This window comes from Ceratotherium simum, chromosome 35 (assembly GCF_057802395.1).
Source record: "Ceratotherium simum simum isolate JZ-2026a chromosome 35, ASM5780239v1, whole genome shotgun sequence".
Classification (NCBI taxonomy): domain Eukaryota; kingdom Metazoa; phylum Chordata; class Mammalia; order Perissodactyla; family Rhinocerotidae; genus Ceratotherium; species Ceratotherium simum.
Window position 1 is genome coordinate 2,345,763 of NC_141934.1, and position 25,658 is coordinate 2,371,420.

A 25,658-nucleotide genomic window follows, 5' to 3' on the forward strand; every position below is an offset into this window, starting at 1 on the left:
CCTCCTTTTCCTGGTAGGAAAGTCCGTCTGCACCCCACAGTGAGGCCTCACTTTGCTTCTCAGGAGACCCAGCCCTTCCTGTTTCAGGGCCCCTTCTCGAAGGGAGCTCTCCCACCTCCCGGGGGCTCAGAGAGCACACTGCCCCAGGGAATGCCAGTTCCTTGATCAGGAATGGGCTTTCTCTTGTGTGCTGAGAGAGGGGAGCTCCAGTCAGTGGGGTGACTCCAAGAACTGTTCCGGGTGAGCAGAGCAGGGCAGGAAGCTCTTGCGTGTGTCCTGTGAGCACAGGCAGCCCCACAGCTGGCAGTGGGCAGCCGGTGCAGCCCAGGAGCAGTGGGCGGGGTCTGTAAAGCTGAGGACTCGGTGCATCCTCTCGGAGAAGTGTCTCCCGGGAGCTGGTGGCACCCTCATTAGGTATCGGGAAGGGTCCAGGGAAAGATCACAGAATCAGGGAGGATGCACCCTCAATGGCCACGGAATGTGAAGTCGTCTGTGCTGCGGATGAGGACCTAGAGGCCGCCGAGCGCCGCCCGGTCTGCAGGGTGGACTCTGCAAGGAGAATCTGTGCTGAGGACCGGTTGTGTCCTCGCGTCGTCACACTTGGGCTCCCTGTGACCTCCCCTCTGTCCCTGCACAGGCTGCTACCTGCCCAGCAACCCCGAGGCCATCGTGCTAGACATCGACTACAAGTCCGGGACGCCCATGCAGAGGTGCGAGGCCGCCCTTCTCCAGCAGCTCCCTTTCTCCGCGCTGTTTGCTGTATCATTTGTGCCACGTTCTTGTTGTTGTTTTTCAGTGCTGCAAAAGCTCCATATCTGGCTAAATTCAAGGTGAAACGATGTGGAGTTAGTGAACTTGAAAAAGAAGGTCAGTGAAGAACATCTGATGTCGTGTGGGATCTCAGTGTTTCCCCTTGTTAGGCCCAGTTTCTTTTGGTTTAGTTTATCATCCTCCCCATGAAAGATGATGGCCGTCCATCTGCTCTCAGTGTGACCCCTCGTTTGGGGACAGGACAGAGCTCATGTGCAGTGACAGAGACCCTGGAGGTCAGCCCCCAAGGCAGCCAGAGGGTCCAGGAGGGACCCTCTTGAGACGGAGTGGCCGGGGCCTTGGGGGGTATACTAGTCTGCTCAGGCTGCGTGCAAATGGCCACAGCCTGGTGCTTCAACAACAGAAGTTGCTTCTCTCTCGGTTCTGGAGGTCAGAAGTGCGATATCAGGGTGTCGGCAGGCCCTGCTCTTTCTGAAGGGCTCTAGGGGAGAATCTGTTCCGTGTATTTCTCCTAGCTTCTGGTGGTTGCCGCCAGTCCCTGGCGTCCCCTGGCTTATATAGCTGCATCACTGCAACCTGTGCTTCCGTCCCCACGTGGCCTTCTCCATGCGGGCCCCTGTCCAAATGTCCTTCCTCTGATAAGGGCACCAGTCCTTGGATCAGGGCCCACCCTAGTCCAGTGTGGCCTCATTAACTTGATTACATGTGCAAAGACCCTATTTCCAAAGAAAGTCACATTCTGCAGTTTTGGGTGGGCATGAATTTTGGGATGACACTAGTCAATCCAGTACAGGGGGTGTGGCCCCTGGCCAGTGTGGGGACATGCCTTCCATGGCCTTACCCACACTCCGGCCCCCGAGTCCTCCCGGGCAGCCCAGGGTGCAGAGAGACACACTCCCCTGCCCCTCAGCTCACAGGGCCCATCGCTGATCCCAGGCACACCTGGGTCCTCACTTCCAATGACAAGGGGGCCTCTGGCTTCAGTTCCATTTAAGCATAAACATTCTTAGGAAGAGACCCCTGGCCCTGTGCTTCCGGCCGCTGACCCCAGGCGTCTGCTGGGCCTTGGCCTCCTGGGGGCTCTGCAGAGGTGATCCCCAAGAGTCCCAGGTTCCTTCTAGGCATGTGAGTAGGGCTCACCCGCGGCACCCTCAGAGGGCCTCTCACTGCCCTTGGGCTAACAGGCAGTCTCTCCGTCTCCCACACGCAGGTCTGCGGTGCTGCTCGGACTCTGGGGATGAGCATGGGACGCAGGAGGCCGATGGCCAGAAGGTCTCCTGGCAGGCGGCCATCTTCAAAGTGGGAGACGACTGCCGACAGGTAGCAGGGCCAGGCCGGGGTCAGGCTGGCGGAGGCGGGCCTGCTCTCCGAGGCTCTGGGTATGCTTCGGGGTCGAACCTCACACGCAGAAACACGAATCTTTGCTTACAGCTTTTGGTTCAGAGGCCACAGAGTAAATCAGGGCTTTCTGCCAGACCCAGAGGCCTCTCCAGCGGCTCCCCACCCCGCTGGACACCCTTTGGCCGCCTCCATGGAACTGCCTTGGGGGCCGGGTGCCCCTTACTCACACCCCCACCAGGCAGCATGGCCTTGTGTTCAACCCAGTGGCTGGTAGTCTCAGGAGCCTAAACCCAGCATGGTGGGCAGTGAGGCCAGGCATTCCAGACTCCTGCTTGGCTGGGGCCTCCCTCCCTTCCTCCCTCCTCACTGGGCGGGGCCGCCGGGGATCTTGTGAGCCGGAGAGCAGGAGGCCAGCTGACCACTCCACGGCTCCTTGGTTCCCAGGACATGCTGGCCCTCCAGATCATCGACCTCTTTAAAAACATCTTCCAGCTGGTCGGCCTGGACCTCTTTGTTTTCCCCTACCGGGTGGTGGCCACCGCCCCCGGGGTAAGTTCTCTGTGCAGGAGCCCAGGCGGCTGCCCCTCCATGCCTCAGGCGGAGCGCAGTCTGCCGCAGGCCTCGCCACTCGGCCCTTCCTCCCTAGTGCGGGGTGATCGAGTGCATCCCCGACTGCACCTCCCGGGACCAGCTGGGCCGCCAGACGGACTTCGGCATGTACGACTACTTCACACGCCAGTACGGGGACGAGTCCACCCTGGCCTTCCAGCAGGTGACCAGCAGGGCGGCCCCCAGACCCCGGGGTTGTGCGCGCTCCATCCCGCCCCCCAGCACCGCCTGCCAGCCAGCACCCTGCTTCCCCCTTCCCCTGCTTTCTGAGTCCTTGTACATTTGGGGGTAAAACCAGAGCACCCCATAACCTTCCTTGGGATTCAAAGGAGCCTCTAGGTGGACTCCCCAAAACTAATTCATGGGTGTGGGAGGAAGGGGCTGCTCCCCCTGCACCCCCAGACGCAGCCACTTGTCACTCCCGCTACCAAGGTCTGCCTTGCTGATTTGGGGTCCCAGGCACAGAGCCAGGAGAGCACCCGCAGGCCCCGGGGTCCCCGGCACCGAGCCGGGAGAGCGCCCGCAGGCCCCGGAGGCGCAGTCCTCGGGGGCCGTCGTGAGCGCCCGGCTCTCTCCACACAGGCGCGCTACAACTTTATCCGAAGCATGGCCGCCTACAGCCTCCTGCTGTTCCTGCTGCAGATCAAGGACAGGCACAACGGCAACATCATGCTGGACAAGAAGGGCCACATCATCCACATCGGTCAGCCAGGCCCAGCGCCGCCCTCGTCCTCTCCCTTTCCCCTGGAGCCTGGGGCAGGGTAGCGATCCCCACCCCACAGCAGAGCAGGCGTGCTGAAGCCACCCAGCCGGGAAGGGTCGGGGTCAGGGTCAGGGTCAGGGCTCGAGTCCAGCTTTGATGCCCGAGCTGTTGGCTGCCAGGCGGTCTTGCCACAGAGGGCCCTGGGGGTGAGGGGAGCAGCCAGGGCTGCAGAGCACGGGGAGCTCTGGGGTGGAAACGAGCCAAGTGGAACTGGCTCATCCAACTCAGCGCCGGCCTCGTCTCTGCTCTGGCCTGGCTCCCACCTCCACTTCCTCGCCTCTCTTCCTCTTCTGCCTGCTGCTCCCGTGCACCCCTAAGAAGATATAGCCTGTGGCTGGTTCCTGGGGTGTGGGGAGCTAGTGGCTCTGAGCCCTGGCTGCAGCACGCCCACCTTTCTGCCCTGGCGTCTGATCCCGTCACAAATGGCTTCTTGGGGTTTTGCAGACTTTGGCTTCATGTTTGAAAGCTCCCCGGGAGGCAACCTTGGCTGGGAACCAGACATCAAACTGACTGATGAGATGGTGATGATCATGGGGGGCAAGATGGAGGCCACACCCTTCAAGTGGTTCATGGAGATGTGTGTCCGTGGCTACCTGGCCGTACGGTGAGCCCTGGGGAGGGGGCGGGTAGGGGCACCAGGACAGTGGGGAGGGTGGGCAGCCCCTCAAAGGTCCCGTGGGGCCTTCTCAGGCCTCTCTGTGGATGGAGGGACTGAGGTTCAGATAGAGCAAGGGAGGTGCTGGAGGCCACCTGGTGGGCCAGGTGTGCCCGGGCCCTGCCTTCCTGTCACCTCTCTCTGCCCACCTGTGCCAGCGACTTCTTGCTCTGGGCTTTAGAGTCCAGCCACACTCTGAGGTCTCCTGGGCTTCGCTTCACTTGCCAGTGCCCTGGGCTCCCCCTTCAGAGCATCCCATTCAGCTTTTCAGCCAAGCCTGAGCACCTGCCACCCCCCCAGGCTGCACGCTGGACACTCACTGTCCTGGTTTCAGAGTGTCATGTGGCCAAAGCTACACGGCAGTGTGTGGTGACACCTGGACTCCACCCTAGAGTCTCTCGGAGCCTGCATTGTGACCGCTTGGTGCAAGCAAAGGAGGTTCAGGGTGTCTTTGAGCTGTGCACCTGCACTTCCTCAGCCGTGCACAGAAACCAGGGCTGGAGACTTCGGGTCGGGGACTGAGGCAGGACCACTGCACCCGGTCACGGCTGTGTGAGCAGCCTGCGCACTGCAGGGCTACCCTGGGGAGACGTGACAGGCGGCAGGGAGGTTGGGGGAGCCAGCACATGAGCACATGCCTGTGGGGCAGCAGCCGGGCTGCAGGACTGCAGGCAGGGTCACCCTGCTCAGGCCGGCCTCTGTCCACCTCCATTCCCTGCCTCTCCGCAGGCCCTACATGGATGCGGTCGTCTCTCTGGTCACTCTCATGTTGGACACAGGCCTGCCCTGCTTCCGTGGCCAGACAATCAAGCTCTTGAAGTAGGTGCTGGGCAGACACACAGGCCGTTTGAGGGGGCAGCCTCTTGATGCTGGTGACTGATCGGTATCAAGGCTGAGTGCGCTCCTTGGAACCCAGAGCAGATGGGGTTCCTGGGGCAACGCTGTCACCAGACCATGTTTGTAAGATGCCCCGTCTTCTGCTGGCTATGGCCAAGGACATCACCAGGAGCCCCTTCATTTCTTAAGGATACAGTGCCAGCAGCCCTGCCTCTGGGCCCTGAGCCCTGGGGGCCACAGCAGCTTAGCCCCTAGGCTAGTCCTGCCCCATCCGTGAAGCCACTCCATCCAGGAGGTGCTGGGGAAAGGGACAGAGCCCTCCAGGCTGGCTGGGAACAGTGTCCCAATAGGCCAAGCCTGGCCCTCACAACAGTGTCCCCAGGAGAGAACACTCCTAGGGCCTGACCGTCAGCGGAAGAGATTCCCACAAATGCTCAGTGCGGTCTACAGGCAGGACTACATCCCAAGGGGAGGGCAGCCTGGAGGGAGCGCCCGGCGGTGGCAGCCCTGACGCGGCGCTCTCCCCCAGGCACAGGTTCAGCCCCAACATGACTGAGCGAGAGGCTGCGAACTTCATCATGAAGGTCATTCAGAACTGCTTCCTCAGCAACAGGCGAGTCACCCCCTCCTGCCCTCCCCTCCTGCATCACCGCCACGCCCCACTGTTCTCCGGGCACCTGCGCAGGGCCACGGCTGGGCCAGGTGACAAGGATGCTGCTGTCCCAGGAGACTCTGGGTCCCGCACACCCTGAAGGGAGCTCTTGCGGAGCGACAGGGTGCTGAGTTAGAGGGGCCAGAGACATGCTAAGGGGAATACCCGGCAGAGGCCTGAAGGCTGGAAACTGTGCCACCTGGGGCTGAGCCTGTGAGGCCTAGCCTGTGAGGCCTAGCCTGTGAGGCTGAGGGAGCCGCCAGTGCCCAGGGCCTCCAGGGAGGTGTGCATGGCTCAGCAGGGCTGGGTAAGGAGCAGCCTTCTCAGGCTGCTGCCTGGGCAGTGACAGGAGGGGCAGGGTGGGGACAGGCCCGTCGGCCATTGCTGTTGTGGGTGGTGGAGCCATGAGGAGAGGTGGGTTCCGATTCTGAAGTTAGAGTCCCTGATGGGCTCCCAGGGGTGTGGCAGTCAGAGATGGCGTTGAGGTTTCTGGGCTGAACACCTGGATGGACATGATTGCAGCAGGAGGGTGAGGGGAGCCACCCATGTAGGAGCTGAGGCCCCTGGGAGGTGCAGAGACCGCCAGAGCCTGAAAGGAAGACCGAGAACTGAGCCCGGGGGCCCTAATGAGAGCAGTTAAAGGACGGGCACGTGCGGGCTGGGCCGTGCCGGCACAGGAGTGCCCCAGAGGAACAGGAGGGAGCTCAGCGCAGGCGAGCAGAACAGAACATCTCTGAGTCAGCGGGATGGGCCGGGAAGGCAGGAGGGGAAGGTCTCTTCTGATTGTTTTGTTGGTGAAATAAGACAGGCGTGTGCTGAGGTGTGATGGGGGAGGAGTGCACAGACCCATTCCAGAGGCTGAGCATGGTCCCACTCATTTGGGGGCCAATGCCAGGCCGAGGGGCTAGAGTGGCGCCTGGCATAGAGGCAGCTCCTATAACACTCTCCCGGGTCGTGCCTGGGCCCCAGGACCGAGGGCAGGCATTTGGCTGAGGAGGGGCCATCTACTTGAGCCCACATTTGGGGCCCACTGAGCGTGAGGTGGCCTCAGGAAGCTGAGCAGGAGATGGGGGCATGATGGAGCTCCAGGATCGTGGCCACGAGCCCCGGGGGGAAGGAGCGGCGAAGGAAGCGGGCCTGCCAGGAGGCCAAAGGGTCTGTGATTGCATTTGCACCCTCAGGGAGGGGAGTAGGGCCGACGCCTAAGTACAGCTCTCTGGGTGCAGCAGTCATGGAGGCCTCAGAGGGGTGAGGGGCCCCAGACCGGCACCGGCTCCTCACAGACCTCCTTTGCTCTCTGCTTTTCAGGAGCCGGACCTACGACATGATCCAGTACTATCAGAATGACATCCCCTACTGAGGATGGAGGCCGAGCACCAGCTGTCACGGGCACCCCCAAAGCCGTCCTGCAATCATGGAGCTGTGCCAGCACTTCCCCACCCCGACCGGCCACTGTGTGTGGTCACAAGGGATGGACTGCCCGTGGCCCTGTCATTTCATCCAGTGGAGTTATTTTTATAGCACAAATAGGACAAAAGAAGTGCGCCCCTGCAGAGCCTGGCAATCCGCTCCTTCCTTAGGCCCACGTGTGGCCTGTGAGGCTGAAATGACAATCACCTGATGACACTGTCTCTGCACGGATGTGAATACTGTTTGCACTGGACACATTCCCTGTCTTATTTCATAGGTACATGAAGTATTTTCTTGTGTATTAAAAAAAACCCAGAAAAATTATGTTCAACTTAAGATTTAACCAACGTGAACAAAATAAAAACCCCAAAAAGTGCTGTGTTGAAAGTTGAACATCAGGTTTAGTGTGGAGTCCTCAGTGCACATTCAGCTGAGTGGTGATTCCTGGCTGTGCTGGGAAGGGAGGAGGGCAGCGTTCCCTCGCCAGAGTCCAGGGACAAGATGGAGTAAGGGCCGGCCAGCTGGGCAGCCTGCACTCAGAGGCCCTCCAGGGACCCTCCCAGCTAGAACTGGCCATCCCTGTGGGGGGGGGGGGCCTGGCAGCACATGTGCCGAGGGGGTCAGCCTGAGGCACCCTGGTTATGAGCATCACAAAGATGACTCACTGCCACGCAGATGAAGATAACATTGTATTCTCCCCAACTGCGCTCTCCTGCTCCAAAGCTGTCTCTGCTCGAGGCTCCTGTGCAGGCCACCTGGCCGTCTCGTGCACGTCTCAGGCATTGCTCAGTGTCCTGCTTCTGCTCCAGTCTTTTCCTGTTTCCCTCTTGTTCATTTTCAAATGCTCTGCTTCGGGACTCCAAAATTTTTGTGCAGCTAGCACCCAGCAGCCATCTATTCCCACCCACTATGACCCTCTAATTATTTTAAGCAGATAGGAAGTAAAGACTTGAAACCAAAAAAAAAAGACAACATAGAACATCCAGAAATAAGTCACTGAAATTAAAAATGCAAAAGACTGGTTAAACAGCAGATAAGATATAGGTGAAGAGAAAACCAATCAATGAAAGATAGAACAATGAAATTATCAAAAATGAAGTATAAAGAAAAGGAAAGTTGAATGAGAAGCTCCAATCAACTTCTACTGGGATTCCAGAGTTGATGACAAACACAAATACTCAGCTTCAGGAAGCGCAGTTCAGTCCTGAGCAGTATAAATAAAAATATAAATAAGAAGCCAAGGGCCAGCCCTGTGGCTTAGCAGTTAAGTGCGCGTGCTCTGCTGCAGTGGCCCGGGGTTCACCGGTTCAGATCCCGGGGGCACACCGACGCACCGCTTGTGAAGCCATGCTGTGGCGGCATCCCATATAAAGTGAAGGAAGATGGGCATGGATGTTAGCCCAGGGCCAGTCTTCTTCATCAAAAACAAAAAAAAAAAGAGAGGATTGGCAGATGTTAGCACAGGGCTGATCTTCCACACACACACACACACACACACACACACACACACACAAAACGGCAGGGATTATAAACATGGGTAAAAAAGTGAGACCCAATTATATGCTGACGACAAGAGATGCACTTAAAGTCATAGACCTGAGGTGACAGTAAATAGAGGAAGAAAGATTTACTACCTATAATCATGTGCATGAATGTTTATGAAGCAAAACTTGACAGAATTCAAGGGAGTGTCTTGACATGAGTTCAGCCATGTTTGGCCATTCCATTAACCTACAGCCACCAGTGCACAAAGAAATATAAAGCTGCTTTCTGTGTGGTGGGAACTGGCCTTTTTCCCAGTAACTGGGCTTTCTCCCACACAGATAGTTGCAATTTGTAAAAATTTCAAGGCCCTTCGGGCGTCATAGCCTGGGACAGACTGGCCATCTGTGCCAGGCTGGGACGATAACCAGGGTAAACAATGCACGTACACAACTGCCGGGCTGGGACAATAGCCAGGAGGCTCAGTGCACGTATGCCACTGATAACCATTTGTGCATGGGAACACTAAATGCTTGCTCTGTAAACTCTGTAACTGCTTATATAAACTGCTGGAAACCGAGGCCTGGTGAGAGTCTCACCTGTGGACAGGACATCCGGCCCAGAACCTCTGATGATCAATTCCCACCCAGCCGTGTCAATCGAAGGGACTCTCCCTGGCAGTGGGGCATGGATGTTGTGAGTAACCGATCTGAAGTGTTCTCTTTTCGGTCAACCTGGTGTTTCTCTTTCCAGTTGATTTGTGTCATTTCCCTTCAGTCGATGTGGATGTTTTCCCTTTCCAGTCGAGCTGGTGTTTTTCCCTCTTATTATTTGACCTATTCCGATCTGTTTGCAGACTATTGCCTTTACTCTCCTCTATATAATAAAATATACCTTCAGTCCATTTGTTTGGAGTGGAAAGTTTCTTTTACATCTCTGGTCGAATCCCCCGAACCTCTCATAACAGGGAGAAATAAACAATTCCACAATCAGAGTTGGAGATTTTATTTTATTTTATTTTATTATTTTTTTTTTTTTAAGATTTTATTTATTTTATTTTTTCACCCCAAACCCCCAGTAGATAGTTGTATGTCATAGCTGCACATCCTTCTAGTTGCTGTATGTGGGACTCGGCCTCAGGATGGACGGAGAAGTGGTGCCTCGATGCGCACCCGGGATCCGAACCCGGGCCACCAGCATTGCAGTGCGCGCACGTAACCACCAAGCCACAGGGCCGGCCAGAGTTGGAGATTTTAATATCTCTCTCTCCACAATTAACAGAACTGGCAAGAAAGTCAGTGAACACAAGAGACCTGAACAACCATATTGCCCACCTTGACCTGATGGGCATTTATAAAACTTACTCCAGGGCCGGCCCCGTGGCTTAGCGGTTAAGTGCATGCGCTCCACTACTGGCGGCCCAGGTTTGGATCCTGGGCGCGCACCGACGCACTGCTTGTCCGGCCATGCTGAGGCGGCGTCCCACATACAGCAACTAGAAGGATGTGCAACTATGATGTACAACTATCTACTGGGGCTTTGGGTAGAAAAAGGGGGAAAAAAAAGGAGGATTGGCAATAGATGTTAGCTCAGGGCTGATCTTCCTCAGCCAAAAAAAAGAGGATTGGCAGACAAAATTGTCCCATTTGCAACAACATGGATGGGCCTGGAGGGTATTATGTTAAGTGAAATAAGCCAGAAAGAGAAAGACAAACACTGTATGATCTCACTCATATGTGGAATATAAACCAACACATGGACAGAGAAAACTACGGTGGTTACCAGGGGCAATGGGAGTAGGGGGTGGGCACAAGGGGTGAAGGGAGACAGGTATATGGTGATGGACAAACAAATATGTACAACCCAAAATTTCACAATGTTATAAACTATTAAAACACCAATAAAAATACATATATAAAAAAAGAGGATTGGCATGGATGTTAGCTCAGGGCTGATCATCCTCAAACACACAAAAAAAAACTTACTCCATCCACAGCAACAACGCACCCTCTGTCTCTGTTCACCATCCCAGGCTCTATGTTGGGCCACAAAACAAGTCTCAGAATCACACAGGGTATGTTCTCTGACAACACGGAATTAAGTTAGGAATCAATACGATATCTGAAAGAACCCTAACTATTTAGAAATAAAAAGAGTGGAATGAAAATACTAGACAAAAACACACAAGATCCGAGGGAATGTCTGAGTTAAAATGCTTTAAAGTAGTGTTCGGGGAGGATGGTAAAGATGATCCAAGTTCAGGCCAGCCCCGTGGCTTAGTGGTTAAGTGCTCACGCTCTGCTGCTGGCGGCCTGGGTTTGGATCCCGGGCGCGCACTGACGCACCGCGTCTCCGGCCATGCTGAGGCCGCGTCCCACATACAGCAACTAGAAGGATGGGCAGATATGACATACAACTATCTACTGGGGCTTTGGGGGAAAAATAAATAAATAAAATTATAAAAAAAAAAAAAGATGATCCAAGTTCAAGTAGAAAGGATACCAGAGGGCCGGCCCTGTGGCTTAGCGGTTAAGTGTGCGTGCTCCGCTACTAGCAGCCTGGGTTCGGATTCCGGGCGCGCACTGACGCACCACTTCTCCAGCCATGCTGAGGCCACGTCCCACATACAGCAACTAGAAGGATGTGCAACTATGACATACAACTATCTACTGGGGCTTTGGGGGGAAAAAAAAAGGAGGTGGATTGGCAATAGATGTTAGCTCAGAGCCGGTCTTCCTCAGCAAAAAAAAAAAAAGAGGAGGATTAGCACAGATGTTAGCTCAGGGCTGATCTTCCTCACAAAAAAAAAAAAAAGAAAAAGAAAGGATACCAGAATATAGGATGTAACTTCCAGAAAGATCAAACAGAAGATAAGGAAGGGGGGGAGAGCAGAGAAAAAGCAGGATAAACATTACAAAATGGTAGAAAAACATTCAGACATAGTAGAAATGATTTCAAACCAAAATACTTGGAAAGGAAGCTTGTCAAATTGGCTTTAAAAAGCAAGTCAATCAAATGTACGTACCAGATTCCAGCAAGAGGGCAAATTATATATCTTGAAAAACTAGAAATGCTATTTAGAGTACTGGGGAGAAAATCTAAATCCGTGAGCTCACAAGAAAATAAGGAATCTTTAGAGACTAAAAACAAAATGAAATAAAAAGTCTTAAGAACAATTAAGTTCCTGTTTTGATGACAAGGTAGACAAAAGACAAACTCAAGAGCCTGATGCCTTTGAGGAGGTGGTTAGGGAGCACAGTCTGCACGCAGGATAGGGGACTAGAAATGCAGCTATACCCCAGAGACCAGGAACTTCCTCAGGGTAGTTGTAAAAACCCATCGTGCTTAAAGGTGAAATACTGAAAGCTGTGCCTCCTGGATAAAGAGCGAGGAACACACGTGTCTGCTGTCACCACTTCTATTCAGCATTCAGTAACGGAGGCCCCAGCCAGACCAGTGAGGCAATAAAAAGAAACAGTCTAAGAATCTGGAAAGGAGAAATAAAACTCAGAAATGGCATTTTTGTACATAAAAGTCCAAAATAATATACAAATATAATCTATGGTCAAGGTTACAATGTATATACAGGTCAATATACAAAAAAGTCAATTGTGTGTGTGTGTGTGTGTACATATGTCTCACAAAAAAATGAAATTAAAACAATACCATTTACAATTACATCCCCAAACATCAAATACTAAGAAATACAGCTAATGAAAGATTTATAAGAAATATTAAAAACTACAAATGTTGAGAGAAAGAAGATTTAAGCAAATACAGTAACATTCATGAATTCGAAGGCTCAACAATACACAGATGTTTGTTCTCAAATTGATCTGTAGTTTCACTGAAAATGCCACTCAAAATCTTAGAAAGTTTTGTAGTGGAAATTGGCAAGTCTAAAATTTATACAGGAATGCAAACGTCAAAACACAGCTATTTCGATCTTGAAGACCAACGACCCTAGATATCAAGACTTACCCTTAAGCTACAGTAGTTAAGACAATGCGGCTCACTGGTGCCAGGAAAGATGAATAAACAACGGCAGAGATGAAGACCAGGAACATACCCCCACACATACAGACACCCTGCAGGACAGTAGAGGAAAGATGGTCTTTTCAATAATGGTGTTGCGTCAACCGGATATCGGTACAGGAAGAAAAATTTAATCTTGACTGCCTACCTCACACCAGACCTAAAAATCTGTTCCAGGTGGATTGTAGAGCTCTATGTTAAAGGTAAACTTTAAAGGCTTTTAGAAGGGAATAGTATGCCTTGATGACCTCAGGACACACACAGATTTCTTAAACAGAACCAAAAAAGCACTAAGCCTAAACGGAAAAAATTTAACTTGGACTATATGAAAAGGCATGCCACAGACCTGGGAAGGTATTTGCAATGTACGTATACCTGTGCAAAAGACTTATATCCAGAGTACATAAAGATCTACTAAAAATCAGTAAGACACAACTAAATAGAAAAATGGACAAAAGACCTGAGCAGGCATTTCACAAAAGACATCATCCAAATAGCCAATAAACATAATAAAAGGTGTTCAACTTCATTAGTCATCAGGGAAATGCAAACCAAAACCACAATGTGATGCCTACTCACCGACCTGCATGTCCCAAATGTAAAAAGATAGACAATATCAAGTATTGGGAGCATGTGGAGCAACGGGAACTCGCAGAAGCTGCTGGAGGAGGTATAAATTGGTACAAGCACTTTGGAAAACTGGTGTCCACTACAGCTGAGCATCTCGATGACCCAGTAATTCCATTCCTGGATATGTACCCAACAGAAGTACGAACATCTGGGCACCAAAAGACACGAACAGTAATGTTCTGAGGTGCGCCATTCGTAACAACAAAAACTATAAATGACCAAAATGTCCTTCGACAAGAGATAAATAATTGTGGTTATTCCTGCAGTAGAATACAAAGCAGTAATGGAAATCAATGAACAACTCCAACATGGACTGCTTTTAAAGATATCTAGCAAAACAAGCCAGACACAAAAAGATACATACTGTATGATTCCATTCTGTTTCTTAGTCTACAGAGGTGTTCCCTTTGCGAAAATTCATCGAGCTGATGAAAATTCATTGAGCTGATCACACTGATGACTCAGGCACTTTTCTGTGTTAAACAAAAAAATTATTAAGGTGTAATTTTTTCATCATAAAGCCTAGATGGGTCTAAACATTTAAGGAAGAAATAATGCCAAATGTTACACACTCTTTCAGAAAATAGAGAACACTTCCCAATTCATTTTTTATGAGGGTGGCATAGCCCTGATATTAAAACAAGACAAGGACATTCCAAAAAAATAAAATTATAGAGCAATATCCCTCTTATGACTATAAATACAAAAATGTTTACAAAATATTAGCAAATTCAACATGATGTATAAAAAGAACCATCATGACCGAGTGGGTGTTATCCCAGTAATGCAAGGTTGGCTAACATTCAAGAAGCAACCAGTGTAATTCACATTAACAGACGAAAGAAGGAAAAACATAGGATCGTTTCAATAGGTCCAGAAGAAGCACTGGAGGAACGTCAACACCCATCATAAAAATACTCAGCAGCTAGAAATAGGAGGAAACTTCCTCAATATGATAAAGATCATCTAAGAACAACTCACAGTTAACATCTTAATGATGAAATACTAAAGGCAACCTCCCTGAGATCGGGGGAAAGGAAAGATTGCCCATTGTCGCCACTTCTACTCAGCATTGCACTGGGGGTGCTGGCCAGTGCAGTGAGGCCAGCGGTAGACAGACCGGAAAGGAAGAAGAGAAATGGTCCGGCTTCACAGACAATAAAATTATTTATAAAATCCTGAGGAAGCTACAGAAAAGTTCAAAGAACAAATAAGGGAGTTCAGCAATATCGCAGGATACAAGGTCAATATACAAAAGTCTATTGTTTCTATATGCTAGCAATGAACAGTTGGAAAAGAAAACTAAAAAAAAAAAACTATACCGTTTATAATAGCATCCAAAAACATAAAATACCTAAGGATAAATGTAAAGATGTGCAAGACCTACAGTAAAAAATACAAAACATGGCTGAGAGAAATAAAAAATGGAGAGAGACATCGTGTTCGAGCACTGGAAGACTTAATTCCCTGCAAATTGATCTCTAAATTCAGTGTAATCCCAATCGAAATCCCAGACTTTTTTATGCAAACAGACAAGCCGAATCTAAAATTTATACGGAAATGCAAAAGATCGTCACATCGTAAACCCTAATAAGTCTCAGACCAGAGGTTGAAATGGGAACGAAGAAACCATGCAAGTGTTGGAGGAAGACATGGATGAACTTCCTTAGTAACATGGAAGTGGGCAAAACTTTCCTACCAAAATCCAGAATCAAGAAAAGAAAGTAAATTGTTACCAAAACAAGGTATGGATGGCAAAAGAACACTATGAACAAAAGTGAAAGATAAGCTGGGAAAATTCAACAGCTCTCAGTTAAAATGCCTGCTATGAGAGAGCTCTGAAAAAAGGAGGGAGGAAAACACCCTACAATTGTATATTTTTAAGATGAGCAAGTGATATGAATAGTTTGCAGAAAAAGAAAGGCAACTGGCCTTTAAATATAAAACTTATGGTCACCTTGATCATAAGAGAAATGAAAATTAAAACTACATGGAAGTGCCATTTCTCACCCATCAGACTGACAGAAATCCCAGGGTGACACTATGCACAGTGGGCGAGGCTGTGGGGAAAGGGACCCTCCTATGCAGTGATGGTGGGAATGCAAAACAGTCCAACCCCGAGGGGGACCTAGGCACTATCTAGCACTATCCTGTATGTGGTCACCCTTTGGCTCACAATCCCACTTATAGGAATCAATCTCAAAGATTTTCTGACAAAATACAAAAAGATGTTTGCAGAAGGGTCCTCGTTGAGGTACTGTTTGTAATAGCAAAGCATGGGAATCCACCCACAGCATACTCTTGCGTGAATGACACATGCACACCCCACGCTGCTCAGAGTGAGATGCTGAAAGGAGGGCAGAGAGGTCCATGTGGTACGCTGTGTTCATCTAAGAAAGGGGAGGGGATGTGCTGTATATATTTCACTTAGTTAAGGGGAAAAAAGGAGAGTCCATTAACAAAATCAAGTGCTTCTTCTAAGTGCCATGGGGGCAACAGGGTGGAGGGCACAGGGATAAAAGCTAGACTTCCCTAAGATGCCTTGTTTTGTGGATTTGACTTGGTAATTATAAATTACAAAAATTAAATTAGAGAATGCAATGCCAAAAAATTAAAGAAAAATTACACCCACTGGGATGGCTATTATTAAAAACAAAACAAAACAGAAAACAACAAATCTTGGGAGGCTGTAGAGAAATGAGAGTCCTTGTGCACTGCTGGTGGAAATGTAAACTGGCACAGCCACTGTGGAACACAGGATAGTAGTTCCTCCAAAAGTTTAATACCGAAGTACCAGTGATCCAGCAATTCCACTTCTGGGCGCACACCCTACAGAAGTGAAGGCAGGAACTCACACAGCTATTCGTGCACCAGTGTTCGCAGAAGCATTAGTCACCATAGCCACAAGGGGGAGACAACCCAAATGTCCACCAGTGGATGAAGCAATAAACAAAATGTTTATCAACAAAATGTTATAATTAATGGGTAAACAAAATGTTTACAGCAATTGAAGGTATTTAGAGCATGAGAACATCTTTATGACTCCCAGGCAAGAATGGATTTTTTAGGACACAAAACGCAATTCTTAAATCTGATAAAATTTCATACGCAGGATTCCATAAACAATTTAACCCCGAAAAGACTAAAGAACACCTACAAATCAAGAAAACGATTGTTTAAAGGCCATAGCAAAAACCCACGTCTGTGTGCACAAGGAGATGCACAGAACAACTTTACTACCAAAAAAATGTAAATGATAAAAGCAGAGCAGCATTTGTATGAGACAAAATGCAACTCAAGGTCCGTCATTCCCGCGAAGCAGAGCATTTCACGTAAACGAGGAGACAATTTCCCACGAGGCCCGCCGCTGGAGCGCGCCCGAGCGGCGCGGCTCGGACTCACGGAGAGCGAGGCGGACCCGCGGGGAGAACGGCCGCCCCGAGAGAACCCGGCGCCCTGCGGCACCTGGATACGCACCGGGGGCCGGGCCAAGGGAGCCACAGACCTCCGCCCAGAGGGCGGACTGGCACCCCCACCCGCCCCCGGGCTCAGGCTCAGGAGCAGGAAAAAACCAAGCTTCGTGATACGGTACTGACCCACTTCCGAGTCGGCTCCTGCGCAGCAGCAGGGGCTGTAGGAAAGCGGCCTCCCAAGAGGGCCGGCCGGGGGCCCCTGGGTGCCAGCCTGCCCAAGGCGCGGGCGCGGGGCGAGGGCGCGCCCCGCTCAAGCCGAGGGCCCTGGCCCGGGTCGCAGGCTCTGCTGCGGGGCGCCAAGTACAGCCTCTCGAGACGCGAGGCTCGCCTGGAAGGCGCGGTGCCCTCTGAGCCGGAGGTGCCAGGGTCCCCGCCCCCGGGCGTCTCCTCTCTCCTCCGCCTCCCCCCAGGCGCCCAGAAACCACACCGGAGACCGAGGTGCAGGCGGCCGCGGCCGGCGTGATGCTCCCTAGGCGGGCAGCAGCCCGCGCGCGCGCAGCTCGAGCAGCGGGCACAGCGTGTAGCGCAGGCGGCGGAAGGCGGCGTCCGAGCCGAGGCGCGGGAGCCCCCGGCGGAAGGCGGCGGGGTTCACCAGCGCCAGGTAGAGCAGCGGCAGCATCAGGAAGCCGAGCGCGAGCAACAGCAGCGTCTGCAGCGCGCCCAGCGCCCACAGCCTGCGGACCGGCGGGCGGACGGACAAACTGGCAGTCCGCGGACCCCGCACGGGGGCGCGGACCCAGACCCGAGCGCCCGCCACCCGGCTCACCTCAAGCCCGCCGCGCCCGCGCGGCCCAGCAGCCGCTGCTCCTGCGGGAGAGGGAGCGGCGTCAGCTCGCGCCGGGGCGGGGGCGCGGCGCGGTCCGGGGGACGCGGGGACCAGTTCCCGGGGATGGGGTCCCGGGGCCGGGCCCTCACGAGGAGGCGGGTCTCCGCGGGTGTGCGTGGCCCCTGCAGGGGGCGGGTCCCGACCGCAGCCCGCTCCTCCCCGGGCCCACGCTCACACAGTCGGCCTCGGCCACCTCCTCCATGAGGGAGCCCGCGCAGTCCCGCGCCCGGCGAGGCTGCGAGTCGCCCCTGCGGGGACAGGCCTCGAGCTGGCGATCTGCCCCGGCCCACGGTCGCCATCCACCCCCAACAGTCCTAACCCCTTACAGTTCCGGGCCGCCGTGCGAGGCGTCCAGCGCAGCCGCCGCCTCCATCACCTTCCCCTGCAGCTCCTTGGGGGCGGGAGCGAGGCCTCAGACCACCGGAGGAGACCTCCCGGTGGTGGTGGTGGTGGGGGGGGCCGCCGCAGCTCTGGGGGAAGCGGGGTGGAGGTCGCAGTGGAGGGGGCGGCACCTGCAGGACTCCGCTCTGCTCCTGGAAGCTGGCCCAGGCCTCCTCCGTCCGCTGCGCGCCCTGGGGTTTGGGGAGCCGGGATTAGACTCGGGGGACACACCCCTCTCCACTCCCGAAGCGACCCTTCCCCTCAGACCCGGCTCCGCGCGCACCTGCCGCAGGCCCTCCGCCTGCACCGCGTACTTGGCCTCCACCAGCTCCAGCTGTTTCTTCCGGAGGATCTCAGGAAGGTCAGGACCCCAGCGCGCCCTGCACCTGCCGCGCCTCAGGGCCGGGACCCCCGCCCTCAGGAGCCCACCTCACTGCAGCCCCGGGGGCGTCGTGGCCCCGCCCAGGCGTCCTTCTGCCCGCCCCCCGACCTCAGAGCCCCGCCCCGGCACTCAAGGCCCCGCCCCCAGGTCGTCATGGCCCCGCCCCGGCCCTCGGGGCCCCGCCAAGCACCTGCAGCTCCACCAGTTGGGCCCCGAGTTGCTGCTCTGCGCGCTGCTGACTCAGTTGTTCCCCTCCGTAATAGAAGAGCTAGGGATGGGGCTTGTGAGGACGGGTTTGCGGGGCTTCTAGGGGCGGGGGATATCCTGGGAGGCGGGGACGAGGCGGAAACGAGGCGGAAACGAGGCAGGGACAAGAGCGGGACTTCCCAGGGGAAGCAAGAGACAGATGCCACCTCCTGAATGTACCTGACTTGACAGCTCCTCCCACTGCTCCTGCAGCTGCCGGTTGTGTTGCTCCTGTGGACAGGGTCGAGGGGACAGTCCCAGCTTCTCCGAGGCCCCGCCCTCGTCGCAGGCCCCGCCCCACCCAGGGCCCCGCCCCCACCAGGTCCTGCTTGCGCTGCTCCGCAGCCTCCAGCAGTCCGCGCGCCCGCTCCGCGCGCTCCCGTGCCGCCTCTTGTGCCTCCCCTCGCAGGGCCCGCGCCGCCTGGCTTCGCCTCCGCTGCAGGCTGCAGAGGGGAAACAGGCGGTGCCACCGCGGGAGGCGGCGGTGCTCAGACTCCCGCAGCCCCGGGGAAGGACCAGCCGCGGGTGGGGCCGAGAAAGTCCACGTCGGGTCGCCGCACGCTGCCCTTCGTGGGTGCCCTGAATAGATCGCCCCTGTCCCGACGGCCTGGAGCAGAAGTGCGGGCCCGGGCGGGGAGGAGTAACCGACGGGTCGGTCGGACGCTCTGCGAGACCCCCGGGGCCGCGGTCCGCAGGATTGACCCCGGCGCGCCCAGCCCGCCCGGGGGAGCCGCGCTCCCCGACACCTGCGCTCGCACTCGCGCAGCTCCTGCAGGCGCCCGGTGAGGCTCTCGCTTTCTGCCTCGAGCCCGCGCACCAGCTCCTCCAGCTCCTGCTTCCGCAGGCGTCCGTCGCGGTTGTCCTTCTGCAGCTGCAGCAGCAGCTCCTGCGTCTCGGCCATGGCTCTCCGGGCTCTGCCCCGCCGCCTCCCGCCTCGGGGACCCGGCCCGCGGCCGGCGTCACAATGGGCGGCAGGGGGCGACGTAGCGCAGGCCCCGAGCCCGGCGGGACGCGGGTCGGGCAGGATCCCACTTAGTGCGTCATTCGAAAAAATGTGATGGAAGAGCCACGATCGGATCAATAAGAGATTAATAAAATATAATGCCTAATGCAGAAAAGTTGAGGCAAGATTGGTTCCCCCATATTGCAGACGGCCACTTGCAAACTGATCAATCTCTCTTGTGGAAAATACTTGGAAATATATATCAGGATCCATAAATATGTTCATATATTTTGACCCAATTATCCTACTCTTGGGAATTTATACCGGGAAGAACAATTTTAAAAACCCAAACACTATGCATTAAATGGTTCATTAAAGTGGTTACAGTAATCACAAAAAGGAAACAATTGTAATTATTAAAATGATCTATTCGAATATTATATGGCATGCACAGAGGATGTCTAGCAAAAACAATATGATTTAGCATTTACGCTAAAATAACTACGATTATAAAGTACATGGGCAAGACCTTTAACGAGAACAGGAGAAAGACAAGCTATTTCATTATTTGGCGAGATTGTACGCGGGCCTGGGAAGGGTCGATGGCGTGGCGGGGGCTGGCGGCCGAGTTCCTGCAGGTGCCGGAGGTGACGCGGGCCTACACCGCGGCCTGCGTCCTCACCACTGCTGCGGTCTGGAGCCAGGCGGGTGGGCGGGTTGTCGCCACGGTTACAGCCTGGGAGGGGCGTCGCCATGGTTACAGCCCCGGGGCGGGGCTCGCCTTGGTTACGCTGGATCCCGGGCAGCCCCTGACGCCCCCCTGGTTCCGCAGCAGCTGGAGCTCCTCAGCCCCTTCCAGCTCTACTTCAACCCGCACCTCGTGCTCCGGAAGTTCCAGGTGAGGCCGCCCCGCCCCTGCACCTGCCGCCCCGCCTCGCCCGCCCCCGCCTGACCGCGCGCCCCTCGCAGGTCTGGAGGCTCGTCACCAACTTCCTCTTCTTCGGGCCCCTGGGATTCAGCTTCTTCTTCCACATGCTCTTCGTGTATCCTCCCCGCGCGGACAGGGCGGGGGCGCGGAGGGGGCAGGCGGCCCGGCGGGAGGCGCCAGGAGCGGGGAAACTGAGGCCCGGCCCGGTGGCCCTTCCTATACGGGCGCCCAGGTTCCGCTACTGCCGCATGCTGGAGGAGGGGTCTTTCCGCGGCCGCAAGGCCGACTTCGTCTTCATGTTTCTCTTCGGGGGCGTCCTTATGACCGTATCCTTCAGGGCTCTGCCATCTCAGGCCGGGCGCCTGTGGGTCCAGACTGTGTTGCCATGGGGCCCGACTGAGCGCCCAGCAGGGGAGGGACCGAGTGGGTCACTCCAGGTGAGGAGGCACTGAGCGTGCAGCGTGTGCTGAGTCCAGGTGCCAGGGCTAGACCCTCAGTGCTGCGCACAGAGTACCACAGGGGGATGCAGGAGAGCCAAGTGGGGTGCCTGGGGGCTGAGCCCCGATGCCAGGAGCAGGAGAACGTGGGGCAGGGAAGGGCAGTGGTTGGAGGCCGGGGTGAAGTGGAGAGGCAGGGCAGATCCCCAGGGGCCTGACTGGAAGGGCACACTGGATGAGGGAACAGAAACCAGTGGAGGATGGCAGGGGTTGAGGAGTCAGAGGGGCTCTGGGCAGGGCTGAGGCCGGCACCCGGGGAGGGCCTCCCAGCACCTTGACTCGGGCCCAGCTGCTGGGGCTGCTGGGCAGCCTGTTCTTCCTGGGCCAGGCCCTCACAGCCATGCTGGTGTACGTCTGGAGCCGGCGCAGCCCTCGAGTGAGGGTCAACTTCTTCGGCCTCCTCACCTTCCAGGCGCTATTCCTGTCCTGGGCACTCGTGGGCTTCTCCCTGCTGCTGGGCAACTCCATCCTCGTGGACCTGCTGGGTGAGCCTGCCCGTCCATCCAGCCCACCCCAAGCTGGCTGGCTGTCACCTGAGGGTCTGTGGGAGGCCACCCCAGACTGGCTGCTCCGCCACAGCCCTGCCTCCCGCCCGCACTGGACCTCTCATCTGTCCCCCTCCCCTCCCCAGCGTCTCTCTTCTTACAGCCCCTTGAACAAGCCAGCCAGCCTGTAGGCTTCACATCTTCAGGCCTGACCTGCTGGTGATTGTGTGGGTCCTGACCGGGGTGGGGATGGGTGGGTCAGGGTTCCTGCCATGGCTTCTGCTCCTTGGATGTCCTCAGGCCCTACCCTCCCCAGGTCCTGCCCACTTCTAGGCCCTGTAAGCCTGTCCTTCAGGGCCCACCCCACCCTCCCCTGGGCTGGCAGTGTGTGCAGGACACCGGGCACCTGGGCTCTGGGGCCTGAGGTTACTCTGGGCCTGGCTGGGCCTCCAGGGCTGTGCATGGAGGCCTGGCGCAGGCTCTGCTGGCCCCGGGCTCTGGACCGTGGAGGGTGGCCTCGGCATTCCCCGGCTCTCCCCAGGGATTGCCGTGGGCCACATCTCCTACTTCCTGGAGGATGTCTTCTCCAACCAGCCTGGAGGCAAGAGGCTGCTGCTGACCCCCAGGTTCCTGTGAGTGTGGGGATGACAGCCCTCCCCCTACACTCCCTCAGCCGGCTCCCCGCCCTGTGGAGGACCCGGCTGGCGTCAGCTCAGCGTGGGCCCCTCCCCACAGGAAGCTGCTACTGGACGCCCCAGAGGAGGACTCCAGTTACCTGCCCCTCCCCAAGGAGCAGTCGAGACCCCTGCAGCAGTGACCCCATCCAGGGCAGGGCCAGCCCCAGGAGCCCGTGTCCCGGCCTCTGGCCGGCCTCTGGCCGGCCTCCACCCCACCTCTAACTTTTGCTTGCAGCGGAGCAGTCTGTTCTGGAGGCTGGGCCTGTGCCCAGGGCCCACCCGAATAAACAGAATGACCTGCAGCCTCTTCGCCCACAGCACTGCTCCCCTGCCTCGGCTGGCCACCCCCTTCCATGCTGGGCAGGGGCTGCTGGCCTTGACCCAGGGCCACCAAGCCTGGTCCTGCCCTGCCCACCCTCTGCCCTTGGGGTGGGGCTGGCCCAGGGCACAGCTCTAGTTCCACCAAGCCTGGCCTACCATCTCTGACCAATTGTGGGTAGAAGGATGGGAGGCCCAGAGAGGGTGACGAACCTGCCCACGGTTGCCCAGCAGAGCTTTGAGCTCAGAGATGGCACACGGGGAGTTCTCATCTCAGCCTTGCCAGCGCCTTGATGGGCCTTGGGCAAACACCTGTGCTGGGCCTCTGCTCCCTGCCAGTCAGCGAAGGGCTGACCAGATCTCAGTGGCGGGGGCTGGGACTGGGCTGTCTTGGTTGTGCTGAGCCCATCTGCAGGGCTCCTGTCTGTGGTGCCCTCAGGTCAATGCCCTACTTGGCCCCTCCTGTCTCTCACCAGCCACCGACAAGTGGACGTTTGCCCCATTTTCCAGCTGAGCAGCTAGTAGACTTGGCCAAGGCCCCGTGTGGTCAGGTGCAGAGGAGGGCCAGGACTGGGTCCTCTGCCCTTTCTGTGACCCCAAAGCCTTGAGATGTTTTCCCTCAGCAGAGTCCTGTGACTGGCTGAGCAGAGAGCTCTGGGAAGTTCTGTCCCTGCCGTGTTTAGCTGAGGACTATGGGAGCCTTATCTGACCACGCAGCTCACTGTTCTCTTCTGTAAAGTGGGCATCAGACGACCTGGCCAGCTCTCCTCCTTGTCCCAGACCTGTCTGAGTTATGGTTTATCCCTGGAAGGTCAGCAGCACGGGGCTCCTCCAGCCACATGTCATGTTCATGGGTGACAAAAGTATTGGCCATAGAGTCTGACCTTGATTTTGGAGTGAAACCTTGTGGAGCAGCAGTGGGCTCTGCAGTGGTGTGGGCCGGCCGTGTCTGAAGTGGGGGCCCAGCCCCTGGGCCTGGTGCCCTGGCCCTTCCCCAGGCCTCTCCCCGCAGGTGCGCCGGCCTGCCCAGCGGGGTTGAGGCAGGCAGAGTTCGTTCTGTCCTGCCAGCTGTGGGGGCCCAGGACTGTCCCCTGCCCCATGGACTGAGCACACACCTCAGCAATGGAGCCCACCAATTTCCTAGGTCAGCCAGGCCTGGGTCTGGAATCTTCCTCTTTGTTCAGGGCCTTCCAGTGAAGCCCAGCTGTCCCCTTGCTGTGTAATTCCAGCAAGTTCCACTCCTGGACAAAGAGCAGGGGTTTGATGAGCTGTCACATCCTAGGATGTGCTCCCAGGAGCTGCCAGTCCAGAGGGCCAGGCCCATCTCCCCCTATATCCTGACAACCAGAATCCCCAGTCCCTATTCAGAGCTCGGCCCTGCCCAGCATGGGGCTTGGGCTGGGAGCCAGGAGTGACAGGGGCCCTGAGCTGCTCCCAGGGAGCAGAGCAGTTGTGACCCTGAGCCCTGCCCTGGCACACAAGGGCCTGCCAGCAGCTGAGGGTGGCGCCAGCTCTGTGCTGGGGGTCTGGGCCTGTTACCTTCAGTAAGACTGCAGCTGTGCGCCCAGTTCACCAAGTCGTGCTTGGCTTAGTGAGGAGACCCACAGATGCGGCCCTCATGGATCCCACGTCCCTCCTGCAGAGTGGGGACATTTGCATGTAACAGACGAGCATGCAGAGGGGACAGCAAGCTCATCAGAGACAGAGCTGGGCAGAGGCCAGAGCAGGGCTTCCTTCTCTCCACCCCACCCTTCCTGCCAGCTCTGGGCTGGGTGTGCTGCTCCCCGTGCTTCCTTCCTCACAACTGGCCTGGGAGGGGGAGCTGGCCTGGGCCACGGCACCGGCCAGCAATGGAGACGGGCCCCAGTCCACCTGTTCTGAGCACGCTGCTGGGAGGTGCGGGAGACGTGCACATGGACACCAGCCTGCATGCCCAAGGGCCGGAGTCTGGCTGCTGCAGCTGCTGGAATGCACGCTGGTGACGTCCCTGCAGTGTCCACACAGGACAGGGCCTCTGCGAGGGATGCCAGAGAAGCCACGATCCCGCCTGGGGGCGGCCTGACCACCTACCTGGAGGCAGCGGAGCCCAGGGACAGCAGGGGAGCCTGCGGCTGCTTCATAAGCAGCAAAGGGGGTGGGGGCGGGGCTGTCACTGAAAGGCAGGTGGGCCCCCTGCCCTCTGAGCCTCTGGACCACACTCCTCATTTCTCCCTCTGTGCAAGGACGTGTGGAGCACGGGTTGGGGGTGGGAAGTGGGAGGGCCTGAGGAAAAGCAAGGGCTGTGCTCTGACTCAGGCCTTGGGTGGCTGAGGGTGGGGCCCTGGAGCCCTGTCACCCTCCACCTGCCCACCTGGGATCTGAGGCAGAGAAGGGAGAGAGGCCTGGCCCCCCAGCCTTGGCCACACTCCACCCCTAGCCAGACACTGCTTCTTGCTCTCCACATTCTGATTTTCATGGCACCGCTTGGAAGAAATGGAACATGACCAGTTGGCTTTTATTTAAAAAGTCTTGCTAGCCCTGCCTGGGGCTCCTTTACAAAAACAGAGCACAACCCCGTATGCAGGCTGCATGTCCCTGCAAAGTCATGCCCTCCTCACCAACGTCTGAGTCTCAGTCTTGTGTGGAGTCCCTCTCCTCAGCCCTTAGTTCCTCCACTGTCCAGTCTTCCTCAGCCTAGACGTAGCAGGTAGTACGTTAGTGCCTCTCAGAGCCTCCTGTTATCCTTTTCACCAGTTAACAACTCTTTAAAGTAGAGATCTCCCTTCCAGTTACTGCTGTGGTTTGTCCTGACTCGACCCTGATTGACAGAACAACATAGCATCAGAAGATAGCCTGCAAACCGGGGTCATCTGCAAACTGTTGCTATAATTGATCTAAAAGGCAAAACCAAAGTGAAAATACTTTCTTCCAGAGGGAAGAGGGAGATGGGAAATGGGAAGTACTGTGAGGGAATTAGTTCAGGCTCTGTAGATACAGCTCACTCACCCATGGCCCTGTGTAGTCAGATAAACCTAAAGGGACCTGGGGTGTGGGGTAGGGGGCGTGGGAAAGATTAATTCAAACATAAATCCCCTGGTACAGGTGGAAATCACTTACCATTCGCTGAAGGGAGAAACCCACTGTTCCACAGTAGATCAGGCCGATGGATACGGGGTCGTCTTTATCCAAGTCTTCGTGAGAAAACTGCCTTCCTGTGGGACACAGTCCACTATTTTGCATCTGGCTCTCTCAGAACCTCTGGGCTCACCCCCTCCCCTCTGTTCCACGTCCTCTGGGTTCTAATAGATGAAGCCTCCAGGCACTGGGTCTGCAGAATG

The 25,658-nt window shown here is 55.7% G+C and overlaps 3 protein-coding genes and 1 long non-coding RNA gene across 10 annotated transcripts in view; 2 read left to right on the top strand and 2 right to left on the bottom strand.

Moving 5' to 3' along the window:
* Positions 1 to 9,424, top strand: part of PI4KA (phosphatidylinositol 4-kinase alpha) — a 131,321-nt gene extending 121,897 nt beyond the window's left edge. For 3 of the 4 annotated variants that reach the window (XM_087423796.1, XM_087423797.1, XM_087423799.1), the window contains 10 exons: positions 638 to 710; positions 797 to 867; positions 1,982 to 2,091; positions 2,557 to 2,661; positions 2,759 to 2,884; positions 3,304 to 3,424; positions 3,929 to 4,088; positions 4,869 to 4,958; positions 5,506 to 5,589; positions 6,937 to 9,424. In XM_087423796.1, the coding sequence (XP_087279922.1) occupies positions 638 to 710; positions 797 to 867; positions 1,982 to 2,091; positions 2,557 to 2,661; positions 2,759 to 2,884; positions 3,304 to 3,424; positions 3,929 to 4,088; positions 4,869 to 4,958; positions 5,506 to 5,589; positions 6,937 to 6,988 (992 nt within the window). In that variant the 3' untranslated portion in view covers positions 6,989 to 9,424. The remainder of the gene's footprint in view (positions 1 to 637; positions 711 to 796; positions 868 to 1,981; positions 2,092 to 2,556; positions 2,662 to 2,758; positions 2,885 to 3,303; positions 3,425 to 3,928; positions 4,089 to 4,868; positions 4,959 to 5,505; positions 5,590 to 6,936) is intronic. The other variant, XM_087423798.1, reaches the window with a different exon arrangement.
* A 56-nt stretch (positions 9,425 to 9,480) lies between these two features.
* On the bottom strand, positions 9,481 to 15,653 carry LOC147912392 (uncharacterized). The gene is made up of 3 exons (XR_015549878.1): positions 13,550 to 15,653; positions 12,502 to 12,608; positions 9,481 to 12,007 (listed from the first exon to the last, which is right to left on the bottom strand). It is a non-coding gene; the product is annotated as an uncharacterized LOC147912392 (long non-coding RNA).
* A 163-nt stretch (positions 15,654 to 15,816) lies between these two features.
* LOC106800306 (transmembrane protein 191-like) lies at positions 15,817 to 19,599 on the bottom strand. The gene is given in 9 exon segments (XM_087423805.1): positions 15,817 to 17,332; positions 17,425 to 17,465; positions 17,660 to 17,732; positions 17,811 to 17,879; positions 17,881 to 18,056; positions 18,149 to 18,205; positions 18,438 to 18,515; positions 18,674 to 18,724; positions 18,813 to 19,599. Coding segments are annotated over 9 exon segments (1,332 nt in total). The 5' UTR covers positions 19,395 to 19,599; the 3' UTR covers positions 15,817 to 17,127.
* LOC147912393 (derlin-3-like) lies at positions 18,807 to 24,574 on the top strand. Of its 4 annotated transcripts, XM_087423803.1 has the most exons (7): positions 18,809 to 20,128; positions 20,269 to 20,334; positions 20,406 to 20,479; positions 20,597 to 20,690; positions 21,151 to 21,346; positions 21,888 to 21,978; positions 22,082 to 22,234. In XM_087423803.1, the coding sequence occupies exons 1-7, from the start codon at positions 19,955 to 19,957 to the stop codon at positions 22,161 to 22,163; spliced, it is 777 nt and encodes a 258-aa protein (XP_087279929.1). In that variant the 5' UTR covers positions 18,809 to 19,954; the 3' UTR covers positions 22,164 to 22,234. The 4 variants fall into 4 exon arrangements, with proteins under 4 accessions (XP_087279926.1, XP_087279928.1, XP_087279929.1 ...); XM_087423800.1 differs by lacking the exon at positions 20,406 to 20,479 and adding an exon at positions 21,493 to 21,565 and having other exon boundaries at positions 18,807 to 20,334; positions 20,597 to 20,801; positions 21,274 to 21,346; positions 22,082 to 24,574; XM_087423802.1 differs by lacking the exons at positions 20,406 to 20,479; positions 22,082 to 22,234 and adding an exon at positions 21,493 to 21,571 and having other exon boundaries at positions 18,808 to 20,334; positions 20,597 to 20,801; positions 21,274 to 21,346; positions 21,888 to 21,961.
* The last annotated feature ends 1,084 nt before the right edge of the window (positions 24,575 to 25,658 follow it).

Excerpts from the sequence above, each read along its gene's own strand:
- LOC147912393 (XM_087423800.1), top strand. The coding sequence starts at position 19,955 with ATGGGCAAGACCTTTAACGAGAACAGGAGAAAGACAAGCTATTTCATT. Across the intron at positions 20,335-20,596 it reads TCGTGCTCCGGAAGTTCCAG|GTTCCGCTACTGCCGCATGC; the intron begins GTGAGGCCGCCC and ends ACGGGCGCCCAG. Across the intron at positions 20,802-21,273 it reads GACCGAGTGGGTCACTCCAG|GCGCTATTCCTGTCCTGGGC; the intron begins GTGAGGAGGCAC and ends CTCACCTTCCAG.